Source organism: Mauremys mutica, chromosome 8 (genome assembly GCF_020497125.1).
Source record: "Mauremys mutica isolate MM-2020 ecotype Southern chromosome 8, ASM2049712v1, whole genome shotgun sequence".
Classification (NCBI taxonomy): domain Eukaryota; kingdom Metazoa; phylum Chordata; order Testudines; family Geoemydidae; genus Mauremys; species Mauremys mutica.
This window is the reverse complement of record NC_059079.1, coordinates 9,954,098-9,977,231: the sequence shown is the minus strand read 5'-3', so window position 1 is coordinate 9,977,231 and position 23,134 is coordinate 9,954,098. Positions and strand designations below refer to the sequence as shown.

At 43.4% G+C, this 23,134-nt stretch overlaps 1 protein-coding gene across 7 annotated transcripts in view; it reads left to right on the top strand.

The window, feature by feature from the left end:
• Nucleotides 1–23,134, top strand: part of TTC39A (tetratricopeptide repeat domain 39A) — a 72,635-nt gene that overhangs the window by 46,710 nt on the left and 2,791 nt on the right. For 6 of the 7 annotated variants that reach the window (XM_045027459.1, XM_045027463.1, XM_045027460.1 and 3 more), the window contains exons 9-17: nt 3,546–3,654; nt 4,683–4,750; nt 4,842–4,901; nt 7,255–7,416; nt 9,112–9,203; nt 10,913–11,033; nt 13,375–13,486; nt 15,872–15,986; nt 19,336–19,452. In XM_045027459.1, coding sequence (XP_044883394.1) covers nt 3,546–3,654; nt 4,683–4,750; nt 4,842–4,901; nt 7,255–7,416; nt 9,112–9,203; nt 10,913–11,033; nt 13,375–13,486; nt 15,872–15,986; nt 19,336–19,452 — 956 coding nt within the window. Of the gene's footprint in view, nt 1–3,545; nt 3,655–4,682; nt 4,751–4,841; nt 4,902–7,254; nt 7,417–9,111; nt 9,204–10,912; nt 11,034–13,374; nt 13,487–13,865; nt 13,969–15,871; nt 15,987–19,335; nt 19,453–23,134 lie in introns of those variants that run through there. The other variant, XM_045027464.1, reaches the window with a different exon arrangement.

The window sequence follows — 23,134 nt, the reverse complement described above, 5'->3', positions numbered from 1 at the left end:
TGGGAGGGCGGGGGAGGAGTGGGGAGGGGCATGCTGGGGGGGGGAGGGGGTGGAAAGAGGTGGGGCAGGGATGGGGCCTTGGGGAAAGGGGTGGAGTGGGGACAGGGCTTGGGGCTGTGAAATATTTTCATTCAAAATGGGGGTCCTCAGGTTGCTAAAGTTTGAGAACCGCTGGACCGCTAGATAATACTTAGCCCTGTCCTAAGCGCAGGGGACTGGACTAGATGACCTCCCGAGGTCCCTTCCAATCTTACAATGCTATGATCAGCATGCTTTTATAAAGACACTTGGCAAACAGTCATCTTGTATATGAAAACTTTCACCCTTTTGGATTCAATCTCTCGTTCTTGATTGTGGACAGGCCCTGGGATTTCTCATGTGGCTCTGTGTGGGCTTCTCCTTGCACCAGTGTTTCAGATAGTTGGGAGCAGGCTGAAGCATGATCTAGATTACCATAAACATGAGCAAAAATGTTCCAAATTCTCTAAAAAGAAAGGGGAGTATTTAAATATTCCATTGACCAAAGTTCAAGTGGGGGTGCGCCTTGACAGTACAACTGTAATCTAAAAGATCTTGCTGTGCTTAAGGTTGTGAGTCATAAACCCAGATCTGAGAGAAGTATTGCAACTTGCATTTGCAATCACATTTCACATGGCAGGTTTCCAAAGCTCAGCAAGAGGAAGCTGCCCCTCGGAGTACAGACATGACATTTCAAGGTGAGAGAAATAGAAAGGAGGACAGGAGATGGTAGGAGGGGAGAGGGAAGAGGCATGTGTAACTCAAGGTGTCGCACTCAAGAGGGAAGGAATCTTGAGTCCTGCTGTGTTTTGACCGTAAGACGATGATATTATTTGTTAAATTCTGTCAGAATGCTTGGTGCTGTGCAAGACACAGAGGAAGATGTGGCCAGCGCGTTGAGAAAATCACAGTCCTATCTGACCGCGTAAATCAGATGCATAATTCACTGGGACACTCAGGGGATAATGTTTCACTCTTGGTGTGGAGGGCTGTTTGTTTACTGTAGGTTATTAATACTGCGTTTCTAGACATTCGTATCCAAAGCTGCATTAGAGCAACTTTGTATCACTCCTCTGATGCAAAGATGCCCTGAAGCCAGTGGATCTGGCCCCCAGAGAATTCCCCTTTGTAGTGGGATCCTCAGGTGGTACAGATCAACCAGTATGTCCTCCACCCCGCTCCCTTCAATTGGATTTCTAGTGTCTGAGGGTATGCCTGTTTGCCTGTGGGTCAAAAGACAGAATTATTGACATAGAAGGCAGGAAATTAGACTGATGGGGTCAACTTGGAAGGATATTTGTGCCAAATTGGTTGTGCTGAGTATCAGTTTTGACATATGTCTTAATTTGTAATTGAGTTACCATTTCCCCCACTAGAAATCCTCTTATCCGGCATTTTCTGCTCTTCTGCAAACACTAAGCCAAAGTTAACTCCAAAGTGATCTTTCATAACACATTCAAGTGCTCTGTCTGCTTTGTGCCCAATGTAATTAATCGGTTATGTAGATAAGCTAATGGTAATATCCATCCTGTTTGATAAGCTTGTGGTGACATGGCCAAGCCATGAGACAATAAGGCAACTCTGTGTTTTGCTTTCTTTGTAAAGACCCTTAATTAAAAAAATGTGATTTAAAAAGTTGTTTGAAGCTTTTGTTGTAGCCATGTTGGTCCCAGGATCTGACACACACAAGGTAGGGGAGATAATATCTTTTATTGGATCAGTGTCTGTTGGTGGAAGTTTTCGAGCTACACAGAGCCCTCTCTCGGGTCCCCAGTTGTTCAAGTAGTTTCACTTCAGGGAAGCAGATGTAGTTCAGTTAAACTCCCAGCTGAAATAGGAATAAGCGGTTCGGAGGTTTCTGAATGCTGCCCTTGTCCTCCCCACATTGCATGGTCTCTGCGCATCTGGGGAATCTCGAATAGCATTCGGATGGCTAGCAGCTAGAATGTAACTACTTGGATATTAGATGTCTCTTTTATTTTGCTGACTTGGTAGGGAATTAATAGGGTATTGAATGTTCTATGCCCCACATACCATAGGGACATAACATTTGCCATGTTGTCCTGTGTTTAATGTGTTGTTTAGCTATTTGGGGAATATGATTAAACTGATCTATATTTAAAAACAATCTATTGCCTGGACAGCTGCGTATATTGCACAGTAGCCACATTCCCCAAGATGGATTTTGTTTGGGAACACATTCTCACTGTTTCTGAGTTGATGGCTGTCAAACAAGTTGTAGTTGTGATGTGCTGCTTCTCCTGCAGGGGGTAGTGTGAGTGTGCACAACATCAGTAATAACATGCTCTCTTAGTGCGTATGATCTGGTTTCCCTTAGCGGCTGACCTGACTCAGTGAGAACAGACCAGCTTTTTACTGACAATTTATGGAGTTACTTCTTTAGCTCAAGTGGTAGCGACTTGTGCTTTTGGTCCTGAAGACCCCTTGGAGGTACACAGTGTCTTTCTATAAGCAACCTAGGTCCACTAGATATACATTCTTCATGAACCATCTGTTAGTTCTTGCATTGGATCTTAAACAGGAAAGAAGTGGTTTGCAAGAAATAATGCAAGAGTTAATTTGGAAGAAGTTTTTTTGCAACACTCCCGAGTCTGTCATTTCCTGGTATTGCTGTTGTAGGCAAGTGCTGCAATAGTAATTTTAAAATACTTTTCTCTCTTTCTCTCTCCCCTACCATCTCACATACTTCATTATCATTAAGTGTGTCCTTAATGTCTCTGAGATATAGCTGTATTACGGTGCTCAAATACCACAGTGACAATAGGCATTGTAGAAAAACCTGAATGGAACAGAACAGTGTTATACGTAGTACAGATGAACAAACCTGAGGCACAGGGCGACTAAATGAAGGTCAAGTAGGAGGTCACTGTGTGGACTTAGTCTCCAGTATGCCAGTGTTCCTGTCCTCCATTCTAAAGCATTACCGTATATTATGCTGTGTTAATAGATTCATAGAGTTTAAGGCCCGAAGGGACAATTAGATCCTCTAGTCTGACTTCCTGCATATCATAGGTCATGAAATTTCACCCCATTCATCTATATTGAGTCCAATAACTTGTTTGGCTAAATCATATATATTACATTGACAGTAACTATTCATGTCACCACTGTACCACGTGCCTAGATGCACTGCATAGTGGCAACGTGTCAGTTGCATAGGTACTACAAAATTCTGTGTATTTTATTTTTCAGGAATGATGTTAGCTCTGTGGGATGATACTGGTAACTCGTAAGCACTGTTGCACTCTCAACTGCACAATTATCTGAATCTCGGCTCTGCCACATGATATTTTGCAAAAGTCAAGTGATAACTCCATTGGAAACTATTACCGTGTGTTCTCCTCTAATAACTACATACACAATTTATATCACCTCTGTAGATCTACAGTGCAGTCCATGTGTTTGAGCTACCAGCATAGCTACAAATGAGACTATAGAAGTTAATAGCAAAATAGCACTGTAATTGCTTTACAAGACTTTGTCTTCCTTCTCTAATTTTTACACAGGAGTATGGTCTGTTGCAGCTTCAGGAGGGAGCATTGATGTACAGCTTTAGGTCGGTGCTATGTACCATGCTGCTGCTGTGCTATCATACCTTCATGACCTTTGTGTTAGGTAGGATTATTCTCAGTAGCCCTGTAATAGTCCTTCCGTATGATCAGTTATTGCTGGGAAACAAGGGGAAGACGTGGTTAAATTGCAAACCTGTTGGTGAATTGTTCATTCAAACCTGGATTGGACGGAGTTGGATAATTTGTGGTGGTTGATTTTTGCAATAACTGTCATCACTGTGGAAAGGGCTTTGTTCTTCAAGATGGAGGCTTGTGTCGGACATTTGGGAGGGGGACCTGAGGGGGTAGCTGGAGTGTTGCCATAAGAAGAGGTCACAAGAACAAGTTATACTTCCTGTGGCCAAGTGAGCTGTTTTGGAAGTGTGTTTAAAAAAAAAATCCTTGTAAAAAGATTGGCTAAATCCTGTTTTTATGTAAATTTGTCACCCCTGTCTTCTTGGGGTGACGTATTTCCCATTAAAATGATGCATTCACTCATGGCCTACTCCTAAAGCACTCTAGGCCTAGGCAATATACCACCAGCTTTTAGAATAATTGCTACATGTACCTGAAAAAATGTCATTGGATACCTCAACTCTGGTCTCATAGCCCTTTGCAACTGCAAAAGCCATGCGGTGTGGCCAGTAAAAACCTGGCCTATTCCAATGCCAGTCTTTATGGTTCTATGTTTTAAAAAGGTGCCATGACGTTAGGAAATGGGGGGGTGCCCCCGTGGCCATTCAGAAGCCAAGCAATGGGCACTCAGTATCTGATCCTGCCCCCTTTCACTTTCTTTCTCTTTTTTCTGTCTTGCGCAGAATTGAGGATCCCAGGCAGTGGGGCGGGAGGGAGCAATGTTGCATGGAGATTTCTGCCAGCACAGAATCAGTTTGCCTTTATGGTGCCTCCATGTAAGCACGACTTCTTGGTGCCCTCTTCTGATCTGTCTGAAGTGGTGCAGGATGAGGGCCTATCTTTGGACCTAAATGCTGCTGTATGGGAGAATTGATTTATTGTCCAGATGATGATTACTCAAGGCTGTTGTTTCCTGTTCCTTTTAATAATTTGCATTGTTTTACTCAACTAATCTAGGGACAGGGAAAGGAAACGTTGAAGAAGCAGAAAGGCTACTCAAGCCTTACTTGGCTCGCTATCCAAAAGTAAGATGAATCCTAATTTAGTTTAGTGTTTTTGTAGCTAGAATGTATAAGCTGCATGAAAATGGTTCACGGTTGCTTTTGTTTATTACAGGGAGCCATATTCCTGTTTTTTGCGGGCAGGATAGAAACAATAAAAGGCAATATTGATACAGTAAGTAACCCTTTTCTCCTTGGAAAAGAACCTCCAAGAACAACATTGCCCTATGAGTCATAAAGCCTGGCAAAGATTTTAAAAAATAGGAGTGTAGGTTGGGCTTCGAACCATATTTAGACACCCCAAAGCCAATTATCCTAAATTTTGGGCAAGTCCACTTTTTGGCTGGGATCCATCTGTAAATCTGTAGTGCATAAATACAAAACACGAATTTTATTCTGATGATTGCTCTGAATGGCTTGACCCACTGCTTTCAGTTAATTGAATTGAACAGCATAAAATAACCATCAGTGATTTGTTTGAATGACTTGATTGGATCAGGGTTTAATCATTTTGGTTTGAAAGTTCTACCTTGAAAATGCCCAACTTCAAGCAAAACCCCTTAGAAATAAAGTTTTTGCAACAGCCCTTTAAAGTGTTGTCGGGCCTCCATGCTGATGTGCAATCAAGAACCCTCATGATTGCTGTCCTGAAAAGGTCGCCAGAAGTGTTGGCCCAGAATGGAGCACGCCAGTCAAACAGTAGCTGATTATATGTATCCTGAACAATGCAATTCCTGATTCAATTAAACTTGGCAGAAATTCCACCAGCTACAGCTGAGTGCTAGGGCTTGGCAACACTTGTGAGTTAGAGCGCATTAAAACAGCCCCGAGCACCTTAGCTCACTACCTGTCCACACTGGCAAGGCACGTAGAGCGCTCTGACTCCAGGGCTAGAGTGCTCCTGGTACTCCACCTCGGTGAGAAGATTAACACCTGGTGCGTATTGGCTGAAATACCTGGGTGTCAGTGTGAACGAGGTGTTGCATTACTGCGCTCTGATCAGCCTCCAGAAACATCCCATAATCCCCTTAAGTCAAGTGGCCACTCTGGTCATTGTTTTGGAATCACTGCAGGCATGCCAATATGCCCTTTGAAAGCTCTGTTTCTGACAGCCGGCATGCTTATCTGCTCTGAGACAAAGCAACCATTACTGTGGAATGCTGTATGTGAGGTGGGGGGAAGAGGGTCTGTTGGTGTCTGAACTTACAAGACAGCATGCTGACATGCTCTCATACCCCCAAAACCCCACTCTCTCTCCCCCCATACACACAACACACTCTGTCACACTCCACCCCACTCCCCTCATCTGAAAAGCACGTTGCAGCCACTTGCATGCTGGGATAGCTACCACAATGCACTATTCTCTGTGGCCATTGCAAGAGCTGCTAATGTGGCCACGCCAGTGCGCTTGCAGCTGTCAGTATGGACAGACTGCAGCACTTTCCCCACTGCGCTCTGCGAAGGCTGGTTTAACTCACAGCGCTCTACAGCTGCAAGTGTAGCAGGCCCCTAGTTGCAGAGCTGGTATCAAACTATGTGGCTACTTTAATGCAGTGGCTGTGAAAGACGGGACAATTAAGCAAGTCTGTGTGTGAGAGTGATGAATGTGGTCCGCTGTCTTGTGCTGCTCTTACTCCAGTGTGATGATAGTGTAACAGTTCTCCAGTATTAATGCTCTTTGTCTAACCCAGTGGTCCCCAACCTTTTCGTCTGGCAGGCGCCAGACGAAGGACCGTGGCGGCAGTGGAGCATCCGCCAAAATGCTGCCGAATTTCTGCGGCGTTTCGGCGGCGACGCTTCTCGATGACGTCGCTTGTCGGCGGCAAGTGGCGTCATCGAGAGGCGTCGCCACCGAAACGCCGCAGAAATTTGGTGGCATTTTGGCGGATGCTCCAGCGCCGGCCAAGATGCAGGCGCCGCGTTGGGGACCCCTGGTCTAACCCATCTTGAAGCCTGCTGTGCCTTTAATGCTCTGCAGTTATTTTCCTTTGCCTGCTCTTAGACGTCTCTCCCTCCAAACTGACTTGTACTCTTCTCTTCTCTTGCTGTTTTTTACATGTCCCAAATACTCTGGGGCAGGTTCTCAGCTGGTTTATATTGTCACTCTCCACTGATGTTAGTGGAGCTTTGATATATACACCAGCTGAAGAACTGCCCCTCTGACTTTAATTTCCTAATCTTCCCTCGCAACAAACACTCCTCTTGCTGCTCTACTATTCACCTACACTCGGCATCAGGTAATAAAATTAAGGTATAAGGAGGACTCTAGGTGGTAAACGTGATAATACAGGGTGAGACTGTGAAGTCAAGAGTCTGATCCTGCTGCCTTGAAGTCAGTGGGTCTGATCCTAGGAAATGCTGACCACTCTCAACTCCCATTAACTCAGAATTGAGGAACTCCCCACCTAGGAGCAGCACTGGGTCCCAGTGCTGTTTACCGAATGGACACATTCGACGTGTCTATTCTATGAAGCCTGTTGTTTTCCCTCACGGTGATTATGGTTATGTTTGGACTTTCCTTGGTTCAGGCAGTTAGTAGGTTTGAGGAATGCTGTGAGGCCCAGCAGCATTGGAAGCAGTTTCATCACATGTGTTACTGGGAACTAATGTGGTGCTTCACCTACAAGCGCCAGTGGAGGATGGCCTATTTCTATGCGGATCTGCTAAGCAAAGAAAACAATTGGTCAAAGGTAAGCGACGGTGAAAAGAAAACCGATAGTTAATGAAAGAGAGACCGAAGCTTAGGTGTTACATTTTAATTGGGTTGAGCCACATCTATGGTACGGTGAGGGCAGTAAAACAAAATCTGGCTTGTTCTGGCTCATGCAATGTATAGAGGGGGAGCGGAGCAGTGCAGACATTCTAAACGTGTCATGTGATCTGGGAATGCTGCTAGATTTCAGAGCTGATTTTTAACTAAAGGGCAGTCAACTGGCAAGGGGCTCTGTCATGTACTAATTGGCCATCCTGTGTAATTAGCGGTAGGTCGTTATTTCTTTTATTGCAGATACATTAATGAACGTGAGCTGTTCTGGTGACCATGTGGAAGGTAGTGGTTTTTGTAATGAGAGTTAAACATGGTGGTGCCTACTAGGTAATAACTGTAACCAGGGCAAATTGCTTGGTTTAAGGGACTACCTAGCCCCCCTCGTGAGCAGATCTGGCCCAACACCTTGGAAATGGAAGGGGGTGTTGTCTCTATGACACTGACTATCTCCCTCCCTCCTCATTTTTCCGAGCCCCATGAGAGCAGCACCTCCGTTGGCTTCTTTGGTCAGCAGCTGATGGAACCAGGGCATTGGCCCTGTCACAGCTCCTGCTGAAGTCAAGTGGCCAGGAGGTAGAGTGGGGGGGCAGCACAACTGCGCAGAGGGGCAGCCATCCAGGTGTGATAGCTTCTGTCTAAACCAGTGTCAGGCTTGCCTTTGCCATGGATCTCTGGGACTGAGAGGCCTTGCCGCTGCCTATTCTGCAGCCACCAAAACGTCTCCCACCAGAGGCAATAGTGTCCTGGAGCACTGCAAGCTGGACCTTGCCAAAGTGTCTGTTCTTTTGACCCCTTCCTGGAGGTCACTATGCAGAACAGGGAAATCAGACCCATATCTGATGGTAAAGACTAAGGTGTCTATAAGACATTGTAGGGCTCATGAGAAACACCTTCACGTGAGTTCTGTGGGCAGCAGCCAATCACAGAACCAGGATTTGCATCCTGAACATTTGTTGAAAATTGTGAATTAAATTATAAACAGGATGAAATGAGAAATTGAGGGGCGTTTTTGTGGGCATGTGGCCGCATGAGTTCCGAGGGCAACAGCCAATCACAGAACCAGCCTTTGCATAAGCATGACTATTGAAAACCCATTCGAGCGTAAATTCCGTGTCCTATGGTAATTGCTGTCCCCTGCTGTGATGGCCACTACAGCAACACTCAGGAAGTAACAAATTATTATACTCTACTTTCCCTTGGCATTCACTATTACATCCTCCAGCACCCTGTACTTTTGACCGTTTACTCAGGAGTTCTTATTTGATTAATCACTGATTAGTTCTCTTTAATAGGAAAGCTTCTCTTTTGTTGCACACACACACATATTCATAGAATGGAAATAAAAACTGGTACAAACATAGCAAACTAAAAACAATAAAAGATACCATAACATGAGCTCTTCTGTGCTCTCTTTTGAAAGTACTGGGTCTTATGCACATATCTCAGTTGGAAAACTGACCCTCCTCTTAAGTGTTTTGTAATATTACTTGAGTTTACAAGGAAAAGCAACAGAGGTTTCCCTCCTTAACAGTACCATCATGTTGGCTTTTAAATCAATGCTGCTGTGAATACAATTTACTGTCCAGATGATGTTGACAGCATTTGCTCTTCACTGTAGGTTACCTATATTTACATGAAAGCTGCCTATCTCAGTATGTTTGGCCCAGATGATCACAGACCCTTTGGGGATAATGAAGTGGAACTGTTTCGGTAAGATTTAGAAAGTCCCAACTAGGACACTATTCCTTTCCTTACCTTTTCAAATGACTTGGAACAATGAATGTAAATCAGGTGTTGGGAGTAGAGAGGAGAAGTTACTGATTCTGTAGGGTTAATAAGATGCAGATTTGTGTGAATATATCATCAGAATATGCTTAGGCATTTCTGACTGCAGGGACCACGTGAGAGAGAGAAAATAAAATACAGTGTCAGATGCTCAAAATAATTCCCCATTAACTATACTACCATTTTTGGAAAGCTTTCAGCAGCCCTTGAATATATTTCAACTTCCCATGGGCCCAGAAATGCTTTGAATTAATATCACTTTCTATTTTATCATTGCTACAAGTGGCTGCTGCTATTGCATGCAACATTTTCCATGTTATTTTTCTATTGTTCCCGGTAGTTAAAGTTGGCATGAATTTTCTGAAAGCCTTGTACAGATTTCACTACAAGATGTGTGTGTCCTGATAAAAGGCTGTTGGAGACAGCCTCAATACGACTGTGAGCCTGGGGCTTGGCATCTGGTAGAACTATGAAAGGCTCAAGAGGGCGAGCCAGGGGGTGTGCAGGCCCATTACTGGAACGGTAACTTGAATCTGGTTCTGATGTTTATGCTCAAAAAATGCCTGGCTGCTGCTTCAGTTTAATCAACTAGTTACAGTAAAATCCCCTTATAAAATGGAGTTTTATTTTTAAAATAGCATTATTCTAAGAGATGATCCGAACCACTTACTGTATAAAAAGCTTTATGTGATCATCATGGATCCACTCACTGCTAGGGGCGCCTCTGGGGATTAGCTCCGTCCAGCTGCTACACCCTCCTTTGTTGGTCGCTCTCACTGAGACCCCTGTCGCTCCGGCTTCCTCTTTGCGACTTGGCCCTGCAGCCAGCTCGCCACGGTCCTCCCCTTCCCGGGCACTGAAGTGTTTTGGGGCAAATGTTCCCAGGAAGTCAGTTCTCTTCTGGTTTGTGAAACTTCCCCAGTGGCTGGTAGGGGAACCCAGGCTTACCTTCTATTCTGGGTTCCAGCTCAGGGACCCTCTGATCTGCAGCCAAAGTCTGCACTATCCTATACCTTGCTGGTTTTCCGCTGAGCTTTTCCTACCTTTCTGTCTCTCCCCCTCCCCACTGCCTCAGGTTTGCCAGCCTAAACTTCCTCCTCCCAGGGAAAAACTGTAGACTACACTCCATAGTCCCAAACACACGTCCCTTCACCCAGGGGGTGACTGCAGACTACTTCCCTGCAGCTGCTTTCTTCTCTCCGCTCCTGGGCTTTATACAGGCCACTCCTGATCCCCTCCAGCTGACTCTCATCTAATTAATCCCCCCCCCCCCCCGGTGGTCCTCCAGGTGCAACAGAATTAGCCCACTTAGCCACCGTAACCCCTTCAGCCTTGTGTGCGATGGACACTCCCTCACAGGTCCATAAAAACATAAATTAGTTATTGCAGATTTCCTCTTACCCAGATTGCAGTTTGTACATTGAAACAACTCAGGGCATCCATATTTTCTCAGAGTTCATTACAAGAAAGATTTCACGGGATGTGGTATTCCTCAGGAGATGACTTTGTTTGGTCTTTACATGTCAACACCTCTCAATGAATCAGTCTTTTAATTTTTTTTTGTTTTGGTTTGAGTGGGTTTTTCCAGATATTCAGAGGGGCAAAAATGACTTTAGCTGTTTTTAATCTTCCAGGATCGTGCCTAGTTTGAAACTGAAAATTGCAGGGAAGTCACTGCCTACAGAGAAGTTTGCCATTCGGAAATCTCGGAGATATCTTCCCTCAAACCCGGTCCCTTTGCCTGTGCCTGCTTTGGTAGGCTGGAAAGATGTCTTATTCCCCCTATATTTTTCAGTAATTCACAATATGGAGACAAAAATTAGATACTTAGAATGGTGTATGTTGAACCCCCCTCCAAGAGCCTGAAATGGTCCCAGGACCTAATTTCGCAAATGTGAAGAATGTTGTAAAACTGGGGCATGTGCTGCACTCTGGGAAATGGAGCCAGATGTGTCACAACTGAATATGCTGCAGGTGCAACTCACTATTTCACTTTTTAGACTACAACACACTCCTCAGCTTTTCACTGTTCATGCTCTGGTAGACTTTACTTTTGGTGCCCATGTTTCAAAGTCTCATCCACTGGGCCAGCAGAAGGAAGCATTCCAGGTACAGCTGGGGAGAACATTAGGCAGGCAACTGGTGAAACTAGATACTTTTGAGTCTAACCAACCTGAACGTGAATGTTGGAAGCTCAGTTTGAAAGATTAGCAGCTATGCTCTAGGGTACATAATGGCTAGGACAAAATTCAGCCACTTCTTTGCAGCCAGAATAGAAAACTGCTGTGTGTGCTGGACATCCATCCCTGGCTGATCCCCCAGGGCCAAATAAGAATAACTGCTCTGAAGTCTCATTGGTGGAGCATTAGGAGAGGGCCCCCTCTGCACTCATGTGAAAGCCAATCCCTGGAGAATGGTGAGAGAATAGCAGGGGATCTGGGTTCTGTAGATTTGCTAAGTGTGGTTCACATCAGAGCCTAAACTCTAGGTTCATCGCTTTTTGAGTGTGCCACCAATGTTCACAACAATTGGAAATTTTTTTAATCAATTCAGCTGTTTTGTCTAGTTGTTTGCTGTCTCTCAGGTCAGGCCTTTCCTTTAAGAGTCTTGGTTGGTATGTATCTTAAAGACAACTCAAAGAATCATTTTGCTCTTTTTTGGGGGGGAGGAGGGTCAGTACATCTCCTCTTATAGTTTGTCCCTTCACTCATGAGTGCCTGACCTGAGAGAGTGTACATTCATAGCTAGTACTCTTCTCTCAGTTCACTTGCAGTAAAATGTGATACCATGGGTTGTTTCAAAATTCAGTCTCTGTTGCAACTGTGTGTCAACTCAGCATGCATAATCCCTTAAGGATCAGTTTCAACAAGATCCAAGGATTTAGGTGGAGGCCAATAATGGGGTCACCTCTAGTGAAAATTATTTTGAATCCACACCCAGTAGGTTTCCATAAGCCATTGGAAGCCAGAAACAGACACACTTGAGTTTCGCTGGGGCTGGTCTTATGTGATGGTGCAACAGGTTTCTCTAGCAAGTCTTGCTAAGTATCCTGTTTCCATTTGCTGCAATTGCACTTTCAAGGCACCAGGTGTCACACTCTAATAGTTAAAGACTAGGGGATTGATGGAGTTGGGGTTCATGTAACAAGCAGTTTATAACAGAATCTTAACTGAACTGTTATACTTTCTAGGACTTTTCATTTGGGTGGGAAGGAACTTGCTTATTGGAATCAGGTCCTAACTCACAGATTTAGCCCAGAAAGTTTTTATTTAAACTATGGAAAAATGCAGTTTGGGGTATTTTTATAACCACCCAAGCAACTGAATCTTCACTAGAGAGAAATAAGCACAGCACTGTTGTCTCAACCCTTAAAAAAAATAGCTCAGCTATAGCAAATGCCTTTGCATGAGGCACTTCTTATCAGCTCTAGAAGAAAATTAATGTGTGCAGGAATTTAGAAATAAGAAACATTTAAGTTACAAAATAGCCTTTTTAGGAACAGGTAAAGAAAGGTTCTAATAAGTCTCCATAATAATTCTGTCTTTAACTCTTCTTCTAAAAGTCCCAGATGTGATGGTGATTGTAGTGATAGGCACTTATTAGCATTTAGAATAGAGCTTCGGCTCATTTCCTGTAGGCCAGTGAACTGCCCCGATGGAAAAGCCCTACAGAATGAATAGGGATGAAACCAATAGGACTGGCTCTATAGAATTTAGTTGACAATGATATCCTGAGCCATCCAGTCCTCCAGTCTGTCTCTCAGCTTCCGAGCTGTCTCCTATATTACAGAGATAGGGTTGGTGTTCTACTCAAGTGATCTGTATTGGCAAAGGGAAGGGGTGGACTAGATGACTTAATAGGACTTCAGAGTGGTAGCCATGTTAGTCTGTATCGGCAAAAACAATGAGGAGTCCTCATTATTTTTGCTAATAAGACTTCCAGCACTATTTGCTTTTTAGCAATAAGTTACAGTGAGGCCATATCATCAGTATCCGCACCTAGGAAGGAATTCATAACTTCTGCCCTTTGCTGAAATAATCAGCTACCTACATCTCTCCATTGCCACATTAATGCAATGTTTTCTGGCCACCCCTAGGAAATGATGTATATCTGGAATGGCTATGCTGTGATTGGAAAATGTCCTGATTTAACAGAAGGCATGTTGCAGACATTAACAGAGGCGGAAGCAGCTCTGGAAAGAAGCCCAGGTAAGCACTGATCTGATTTAAGCAGGTGTTTTACAATAGTGTATATATACTTGAAGATATTCTGGTCGTCTGTGAATAAAAGTTTTCCAGCTAGTAAAACAAGTTAATACAGTCACAAGAGTGAGCTGGATTATCTCACCATGTGTTGTTAATACAGATAGGAATAACATTCCTCTATTAATGCATTAACTTGTAATATGGCATAAGAGACTTGTCATTTACAGGATGCATCTTAGGAACCATCCACAAATATGTATTGAAAGACCACTTCTTTTACAAAATACATATTTAAATCTAAGGGTCAAATTTATCATTTGCATTGACTTCAATTACACTATGGGTGACAGGCCACAAACTGCACATGCTTCGCTATATGCAGGTGCTGTATTATTTCAGTTCTAAAGAACACAGTGGAGGAGACAAGCGTCAAGCTGATTTATAGAAAGCACCGTCACCTACTAACCCACAAGCTGGAGGGTTGACTGATATCTGTGAGTTAACTATTTGCTATAAAACACTTGCACTTAAATGGACTGTGCAAAAAACTGGAGCATAAGAAGGGAATGGTACAAAATTAGGTCAGACTCTTATACCATGCCTGGTTTCAGTGTGTTAACTAGACAGGCATGGCAGAGTAGAATTGCTGTTTTTTCTCTCCATCTTTTATTTTTGGTCTCCCCAGTCCAGCAGGGGTTCCCCAGCCTGCACAGCTGCTCTTCAGCAATTCCCCCTATACTACAAACCTTTCAGTCTCATCTGTACTCACTACCTTTCTGTGAAAGGTTCAGACCTTACCATGACAGTGGAGTCTGGGTCAAATCAACACCCTGAAATCCTTTCTGGAACCTTAGTCTTCCCTGCATATACACTGCACGTTACCACAACTATTCTCCAGCCAGCAGACAAGTTAAATTCTCTGAAGAACGCTGTTAATGTTGTTCTTGCTTGTCCAGCAGGTGTCATTCAGCTACTTAGTAATACTCATCATTAGTAACACCCTAGGCCCAGAGAGGCATCTTCCCAGCCCATTTGGTCAGGGAATGACATTGTCATCAACTGGTGGCTTGTGTCCTTCAGTGGAACATCTAGAAAAACTAGTAATTCAGCTTGAAACATTGAAAACTGAACTTTTAAGTCAGTCTCAGAGGCATATGAGTTGCTTGAAGTATCAGCCAAGTTTCTCCCCTTTTTAACTCTGAAAAAGGAGTGTGTGTAGGGGGGGAACATTTTAGCTGAAGGGAAGGGAGTTTGGTGTAATGGTCAGAAAAGGGACTTTTGCTGCCTCAGTCACCCATTCTGCTACTTTGTTATGGGTCAGCATATGCCAGTTTGCAAAGCATGCAAACTTCCTTGCAGAGTTTGTTGAGGCTCATCGATGACTGGAAAGTGCCTTGAGGATACTGGCTGAAAAGTGCTGTATATTTTAAATGAAAAGTATAGACTAAAAGCAGGTTTTTTTCCTCTAATGCCTTTAGGTGTTACACTTAGCAGTAATATGTTTTACAAAAGTGTGATTATTTTTTTTGAGTTGACAATGTCCATTTAAATAGCAATATACGGAAGGAGACCAAGTTAGACTGAAATCCTTGGGGCAAGGATCTAACATTATAAAGACCTAATCCAGCAAACATGTATGTGATGGATGTTATATGCTATAAGAAGTCCGTTGAAGTTAATGGAAGTGTTCATGAGAATAAAATTCTCACGTGCATAAGTATTTCCATTTTTCAATGACTAGTTTATACAATGTGCATATCAGTGGCAGGATACATTATAAGTTTTAAAAAGTGCATACATGTAAATGTGTTCACAGAATAGATGGCCAGTGGGGATTGCTGATGCACATTTGATTTATCTTCCTGGAAGAAAAAAACAAAAACGTTGCAGGCTCTAACCCACTTAACTGTGCTCATAGCTAGTCTGGAACAACGTGATCCCGTCACTTTTACCTTCCCTTCCTTTCCCCACGGGAAGCAACTTTGCTTTTTAAACAGCTACTTGTGCATCTTCTCTTAAGCAAGGCCCCTATCCGTTCATGTATGCAGACCCTAGTGCCTGCATTGAAATAACAGATCGTGTACACGCCATGAATGTCTGTGAGGCTGCAAAGGTTCAAGTGCATCTTTGATTGCAGATCAGGGCCTTAGACCATAATCTCCAAAGGGCAGCAGCTATCTCACAGGAAGTGTAGAGAATCCAGCCAGTCTGAATGGGGTACTAGTGCCATACAAATAAAAAAATAATGCTCTGAAAATCTCAACTGTTGCAAAGAGGTTTGGAAAATGTGCCTGCTAAGTATTTTTGGAACAGCAATGTTAATTTTTTTTTAAGGCACCAAGTTATTTCAAAATGCAAAACTGATAAAATGGTTACTTTATTTTGCAGCTACAGAATTACTAGCAGATGACCAATGTTTGGTAAAGCTGTTAAAGGGTTTATGTCTGAAGCACTTGGGCAAGATTTCTGAGGCAGAAGATCATTTCATTTATATCCATTTAAAGTAAGTTTTTCCATATTTAACATGCAGCAGAACTCAAGAAATGCTGAGTGTAAGTAGCCCTGTCAAACAGTCAAGTCCTTTAAGTTAAGCCCAAGCCTCTCTAAAATAGCTGTGTAACAGTGGCACCATTTTGCTCAGCAAATCTACAATCCATGTGTATACAGAGGTATCTGCTGACTTTAGGGACCAAAGTGCTTTTCTACTTCTGCTAGCCCTGCAGAGTCAACACAACTAAGAGAGTGTGAGCTGGATTCTGTTATTTCTTGTGCACCATCAACAGAATAGTTCGCTGAATTCACATGACAAGAAACCTGCTGAAGGTGATGAGGATGCACAGATATTGCACGGGGCATACTTTTTGGTCTGCACAGCTTGTGTGGATAATGTATGAAAAGACTGAAGAATCCCATGCACTGCTACCAACTAGGGACCGAATGGCTAGGCAGCAGTTCTGCAGAAAAGGAACTAGAGGTTACAGTGGACGAGAAGCTGGATATGAGTCAACAGTGTGCCCTTGTTGTCAAGAAGGCTAACGGCATTTTGGGCTGTATAAGTAGGGGCATTGTCAGCAGATCGAGGGACGTGATCATTCCCTTCTATTCAACATTGATGAGGCCTCGTCTGGAGTACTGTGTCCAGTTTTGGGCCCCACACTACAAGAAGGATGTGGGAAAATTGGAAAGAGTCCAGCGGAGAGCAACAAAAATGATTAGGGGGCTGGAGCACATGACTTACGAGGAGAGGCTGAGGGAACTGGGATTGTTTAGTTTGCAGAAGAGAAAAATGAGGGGGGATTTTATAGCTGCTTTCAACTACCTGAAAGGGGGTTCCAAAGAGGATGGATCTTGACGACTGTTCTCAGTGGTACCTGATGACAGAACAAGGAGTAATGGTCTCAAGTTGCAGTGGGGGAGATTTAGGTTGGATATTAGGAAAAAAAATTTCACTAGGAGGGTGGTGAAGCACTGGAATGGGAGGTGGTGGAATCTCCTTCCTTAGAGGTTTTTAAGGTCAGGCTTGACAAAGCCCTGGCTGGGATGATTTAGTTGGGTTTGGTCCTGCTTTGAGCAGGGGCTTGGACTAGATGACCTCCTGAGGTCCCTTCCAACCCTGATATTCTATGATTCTAAGAACCCAGCTTGACTTGAAGAGCACAGGTTGAGTTTGCAAGGCTGGAAGTTAGAAAAAAACGTACATGTACATGAGCATGTTTGATATAGAACCATTGAAATGCAGTAAATGTGCTCCCCCCGCACACAAGCGCACACAGTCCCATTTTTTTTCATTTGCCAGAGCAGAACCATATTTTAATTCAGCTGAGTAAGACCTAGGACTGGTTGGGGGTTTCTGTGAGAGGAATTTTAAAAGAGCAGTTGAGGCGGACAAGCCTTAATTGTACCTTTCTAAAGTCTTTGTGATGGTATAGTTAAGATTCTCTTAGCTCTTCTATTAGAAACCTTTATTTTTGGGTGTATGTAACTTTAGAACCAAAATGATTCCTAGGCTGGCTGTTGCTCTCTTACATCCCGATCCCGGAATTTGTTCTGTGTGCAGATATCCCACACCCTAGGGAAGCTCTGCGTAGTTGGAGACAGCTGCGTCCATGGAAAAAGTTGCGGGATTGGGACCTGAATCTCAATATTCCTCAGTCAAGTCACTGTAAAATTGGGTAGAAAAACCACATTATGAATTAGATACAATACTAAGTGAAGCTTTCCCGGGTAATTAAATTACACCCTCAAATTGCTCTTCCATTCCCTAAGGCCCCATTTACATTAAGGACATTAGCACTGATGTAACTATATTAATTTAGTTATACTGGTATAGATGCTTAACGTAAACATGCTGCACTGGCGTAGCTTAATCTGGTAACATACCGAAGTGGCTATGTTGACATAATTACAACGGTGCACATTTTTTTAACATAGACAGGACCTAAGAATTTGGCATTCCATATGCAGTGGAAGCAAGTTTTGTTTTTGTTTTCATAGGGCACTGACCCATTGTGTACCTTCTGAACAAAACACATCCATGCCCTTTGCCCTTACAAAAATAGTTAAATTCTAAACCCAAGTTTAATGGTGCTTAAAGCTTAGTCTTCACCTGGGGGGAGGAGGGGAGGTGAAGTGAAGTCCGTTGTACTGTGTCATAGCTAACACGTGAGAAAATCCTAGTGAAGACAAGGCAGTTTGTAAGTTTTTCACATGGAGTTAACAGGTTGCCTTAAACCCTACTGGGGAGCCTAACCTTTAACTCAACCTGCTAACATGTGAAAACTACAAACTGCCTTGTCTTCACTAGGCTTTTACCTTGAGTTAGCTAACTTGGGTTAAGAATGCAGCTGTTTTCTTCTCAGTGAAGACAAGTCTAAAGGGAGTCAGCAGAGAACCTGGAGCAATAGCTTGGAGAGGTGTGAACTGCTCCATTCATTTTATTATCTCAGGTGCCCAGTGATGATGATTTTAAATACTGACATTGTTAACTCTTTCATTCCTCATGTAAAAGGGGAGGGAGAGTCACAGACTGCACAATTTAGGCCATGTCTACACTATCGAGCTTACAGTGGTACTGATGCAGCTCTGCGGCTGTAAGATCACTCCTGTAGCTGCTGTATCCCGATGGGAGAGGGTTCTTCCATTGATATAATTAAACCACCTCCAACAAGTGGCATTAGCTGCATCGGTGGGAGAGCGTCTCCTGCCAATGTAGCGCTGTCCACACCAGTGCTACTTTGGGTGTCATTTATGTGGTTTGGGGGGGGGCGCGGTTCACACTCCTGAGCGACGTAAGTTATACTGTCAAAAGTGCTAGTGTAGACATAGCCTTACTCTGAGTAACTTCTCACTTTGGTGCCATAAGTGGGTGACATTTAGAAGCTAGTATCACTTTTTTCCCCCCCACCCACTCATAAAGAAGCCATGCCCCAGGAACCTGTCAGAGCCTGTGTGTATACTGAAGCCCAAACAAGTGGGAGTCGAACTCAAAGAATCAGTTGGCAGAACTATCCTATTTGAAATACCTGCACAATCTACAGTGAATGGCACCTCATTTTGGCAATGCGAGTGGGTGGTGCATGGACCACTGCTACCTTTTGTTATCCCCTCTAAGAAACTTGTAAACACGGTAAATAACATGCTGCAAAAGATGGTCATGTATTGCCATGCAAATATATAGAGCACTTACTGAGTAACCTAGAGAGAGTCTAGGTTAGAGTACCCGAAGAGTGAGCATCATTGAAGAGAGTGACTGTTCCCTCCTAACCCCAACTGAGCTCTTATTTGTTTGTAGCTAGAATGAGAGCAAACTGCAGCATGAAAACCTTGTAACTATGTTTCTCCTTCTCTTGCAGTGAGAGGAAGATAAAGTATGACCATTATTTAATTCCAAATGCCCTGCTTGAACTTGCTGTACTATACATGGACCATGGTAGAAGAGAAGAAGGAGTAAAGTTACTGGAAAGAGCAAAGTAAGACTACCAATTGCCTGCTCAGGTCTCTATCTGGTCAGTTTGATTAAGGCATTGTACTGAAAGGCAGGGGGCAAGGCAGAGACCATTGACTAATGTATTGGATACTTTTTTTATTGTTAGTATTATGGTAGTACCAACCACGAGCAGGGACCCCATTGTGATAGGCACTGTCCAAATCACATCCCATCTGAAAGATCTTACGGTTTAACAAAAGCTGGAAGGGGGGAATTGAGGCACAGAAAGGTGAGGTCACACAGCAGGTTGGTGACCGAGTAGGGAATAGAACCCTGATGTCCGAAATCCCAATCCAAGGCATTATTTGCTGGGCCATGCTGCTCCTTAATGCACCAAACGTATTTCAGGAAAACTCCTGCTTTAAGTATTGAATAAAATCAGTTTAAAGATTTTAACTTGACTATCAGTATTTCCCACTAGAAATCACTCCTAGAGAACATAAAGTACTGCCTCTTCAGGCTATTTAGCTTTGCATGGAGGATACATTTGGTGAAGTCAAGAATCTGTGGTATGTCAGAAATGCAACTGCTGGCCAGCAATGATCTTTTCTTCTACTTCATTTAAGTGCATGTAGTAAAAATGATTTTCAGGTTGTATTTAGCTTCTTCGTTTGCGTTACTTTAAGTGTATCTGAAAAATAGCAGGAATGTTTCACTTTGCCATACTACTGTTTGAACACTACTCGTTTCCCATCAATTAGATTTATCAAGAACATCTTGGCTCGATAGTGTACTTGCCTCATAACAGACTTACCATTCTGTCTCTGCACCGTTCTCAGCTTTATATTGGGCCAGAATTTCTTCCTGAAAAAAATAGTATTGTACACTCTAGACCATACTGTGTAAACATTTCCTGAGTAATGCACTAGATACTCTTGTGGTTAGGTAGGTGTTATCCCACTTTACCGATGAGGATGAGTAGGGAAGTAGTCTGGCCAATGTTACACGGAACCAGGATTAAAATGTAGGAGATCCTAATTTCTCCCCCCAGTGCCTCTGACCCCCGACTACACAGTGTCTCAAATAACACATTTAGAATAACAGAAACTTCATTCCACACAAAGCTAGCTGAAAGTGACCACCATCAAAACACTTAGCGCCCCCCAAAAGGACCTCCCTGACTTCCTTTGAAAAGCTGCGCACTTAAAAATAGTCTGGAAATGAAGAGTTAAGGAATCCAGACAGTTCCTCGCTCAGTCTAATGCTTCCTCACTTACTGCAGTGCTCTGCCACTTCAGGCTCCATGCTCTCCCAACACACACCTCTAGGCTTGAGTCGGCAGCTAGGGCAGCCCAGCCTGGAATCAGTAGCAGCTTAGTTTATATTTAGAAAAGTTTACAAATTATTTCAGACATTGTTCTTTGTGTAGGCAAAGGGGAGAACAAGTTTAAAGAGAAATGTTGCATCCTACCCCTTTTTGAATCTCAGAGCATTGTTCTGCTTTGGCCTAATGTATGAAGAGTTAGTTCTGGGGCTTTCTTCAGCCGGGACAAGCAAACAAAAAACAATAAGCAGAGGACAGCTTGCTTCAGCCAGGGTGAGAACTAAGCAGTTCTTAACTTAGACTCTTTGATGAGCAGCATATTCCTGCAAGGTGCTCAGTTTCCAGGCTGCTTTGCTCAGACATGGGCACTTAAAATGGGACGCTTGCTTCTCCCTTTACTTTGGATCAGATATGGCTGCTCCATAATACTTGAGTAAATCCCCCAGCTGCTGATCACCTGCTCTCTAAAATAACTCCTCTACCTCAAAGATTTCTAAAATAACTCCTTGTCTCTCATACAGTACTTACGTGTAAAAAAAACCGAGACAAACCCCTTTTATCAGTTCACTACACTGTTACCTTTTAGGAATGAGAAAATCATTATCATGGTAAGATCATTTCACTGTAAATATTTAACCACTGGAGATGCGTGGATTTTCTGAATGCCCAGTTTAGAATTGCAAGTTTTTCCTTAACCACTAGAGGGAGAACTGGTTGTGTAAAGCCAATTCCTGATATGCAGACTCATGTTTGCAAATCCAAAGAGTGGAGACAAGAGTATCCTGCCTGTCACATGGCGCTTACTTCGGTGTGACCTACATCCATATACTACTGCTGGTTTGAGTATCTTAGCAGTAGGAGAGAGAGTGGGGTGAAATTATAAACATCGTTGGTTTGGATGTAAACAGAAGTACCTACATTTATATTGGCATATGCTACAAGCAATATTTTTAATCCACTGAGGAGAAAATGAGATTTGAAACATCTGGATAATATAAAAAAAACTAGGAGCTGGAGATCAGCAAAGTCAGAGAGAGAACATAAACAGAAACGGTCACAAGCTACCCTCCATCGGCCTCCTTCTGTCAGCCTCTTGTGTCAGTTGTTACATTGTTAAGCTAAGTAGCAGAGTGATAGGTTTGGAGTTCAGAGCTTTCTCATAGAAACTGCCACATTTCTAGGTCCCATACTCCCATGAGTGATATGACTGAATGAAGCTGAATTGAAATGCTTTTAAAAATAAACAGTGTAAGACTTTAAATAATTAAAATGCATCTGTAGTATAAAAATGACAACTCTCTTTAAATAAATTAAAATGGTCTGACACCTGCCAGGACTTAAGATCTCTGTTTCTCCTGTAACAGGAGAGATGTTAATACCTACAAAAGAGGATCTGTGCTTTGTACCACTGTGTGCACTGTCTTTGGGCTTTAACTGACAGGAAATGGAAACACCTTAACTCAGGTTGCCCTAGCTGTTTAGAATATATTATTATGCTGTAGAGACAAAGCCCCAGGCCAGCACAGGACAGATGCGGAGGAGGACAGAATCCTTTCTTTCCTTTCCCCCCTGTGCTGTGGAGCTGGCCCATGAAGGCTATCCCAGCCCAACTCCCCCTCTTCTCCTAGCCGCAGAGCAGCTGGCCCGCTCATCACCCTGCCCACTGATGCTGCTGCCAGCAGGCTTCTCTTAGGACAGGGGGCTGGATTTGCTCCTTTTATCCTTTTTGTGTGTCTTAAAACATTTCTGTTCAACTGTAGCCTCATCTTGGCCAGGGCTGGGTCCAGGATTTTTGCTGCCCCAAGTGGCGGGGGAAAAAAAAAAAAAAAGAGCCGCGATCGGCAGCCATTTCATCGTGCCACTTTCTTCTTCCGAGGCAATTCTGTGGCAGGTCCTTCCCTCCAAGAGGGACCGAGGGACCTGCTGCCGAATTGCCGCTGAGGAGCCCAACCTGCTGCCCCAAGCACCTGTTTGATGAGCTGGTGCCCAGAGCCGGCCCTGATCTTGGCTCACATTTTCTTCAGCATGTTTTACAAAGAGTTTTTTTAAAAGGGCATGAAGGGGTTAAGTAATTATACAGTTTGACTGGTCTTTAGCTTTCTGCCTTCTGTGCTTTGGCTGGGGGCCATATACCTGTCCAGCACTTCAGTTGTACAATGCTTTGATTTGTTCTTGTGGTTTAATGTCAGAAAATGATGCGTTGTTTCTACTCTGAGGAGTGTCCATGCCGAGAGATCTCCAGCATGTTTGTTTCTTCTGGATGTTTCAGCTCTCTCTTGTGTAGCCTTTTGTTTGTTTACTAAATTATTTTGTAAATTCAGCAAAGGAGTTGGAGACAAGAATTTGAAGTGACCAGAAGAAACTGTAGCACGGAAAACAAGCACGCACACTCACCCCTCCT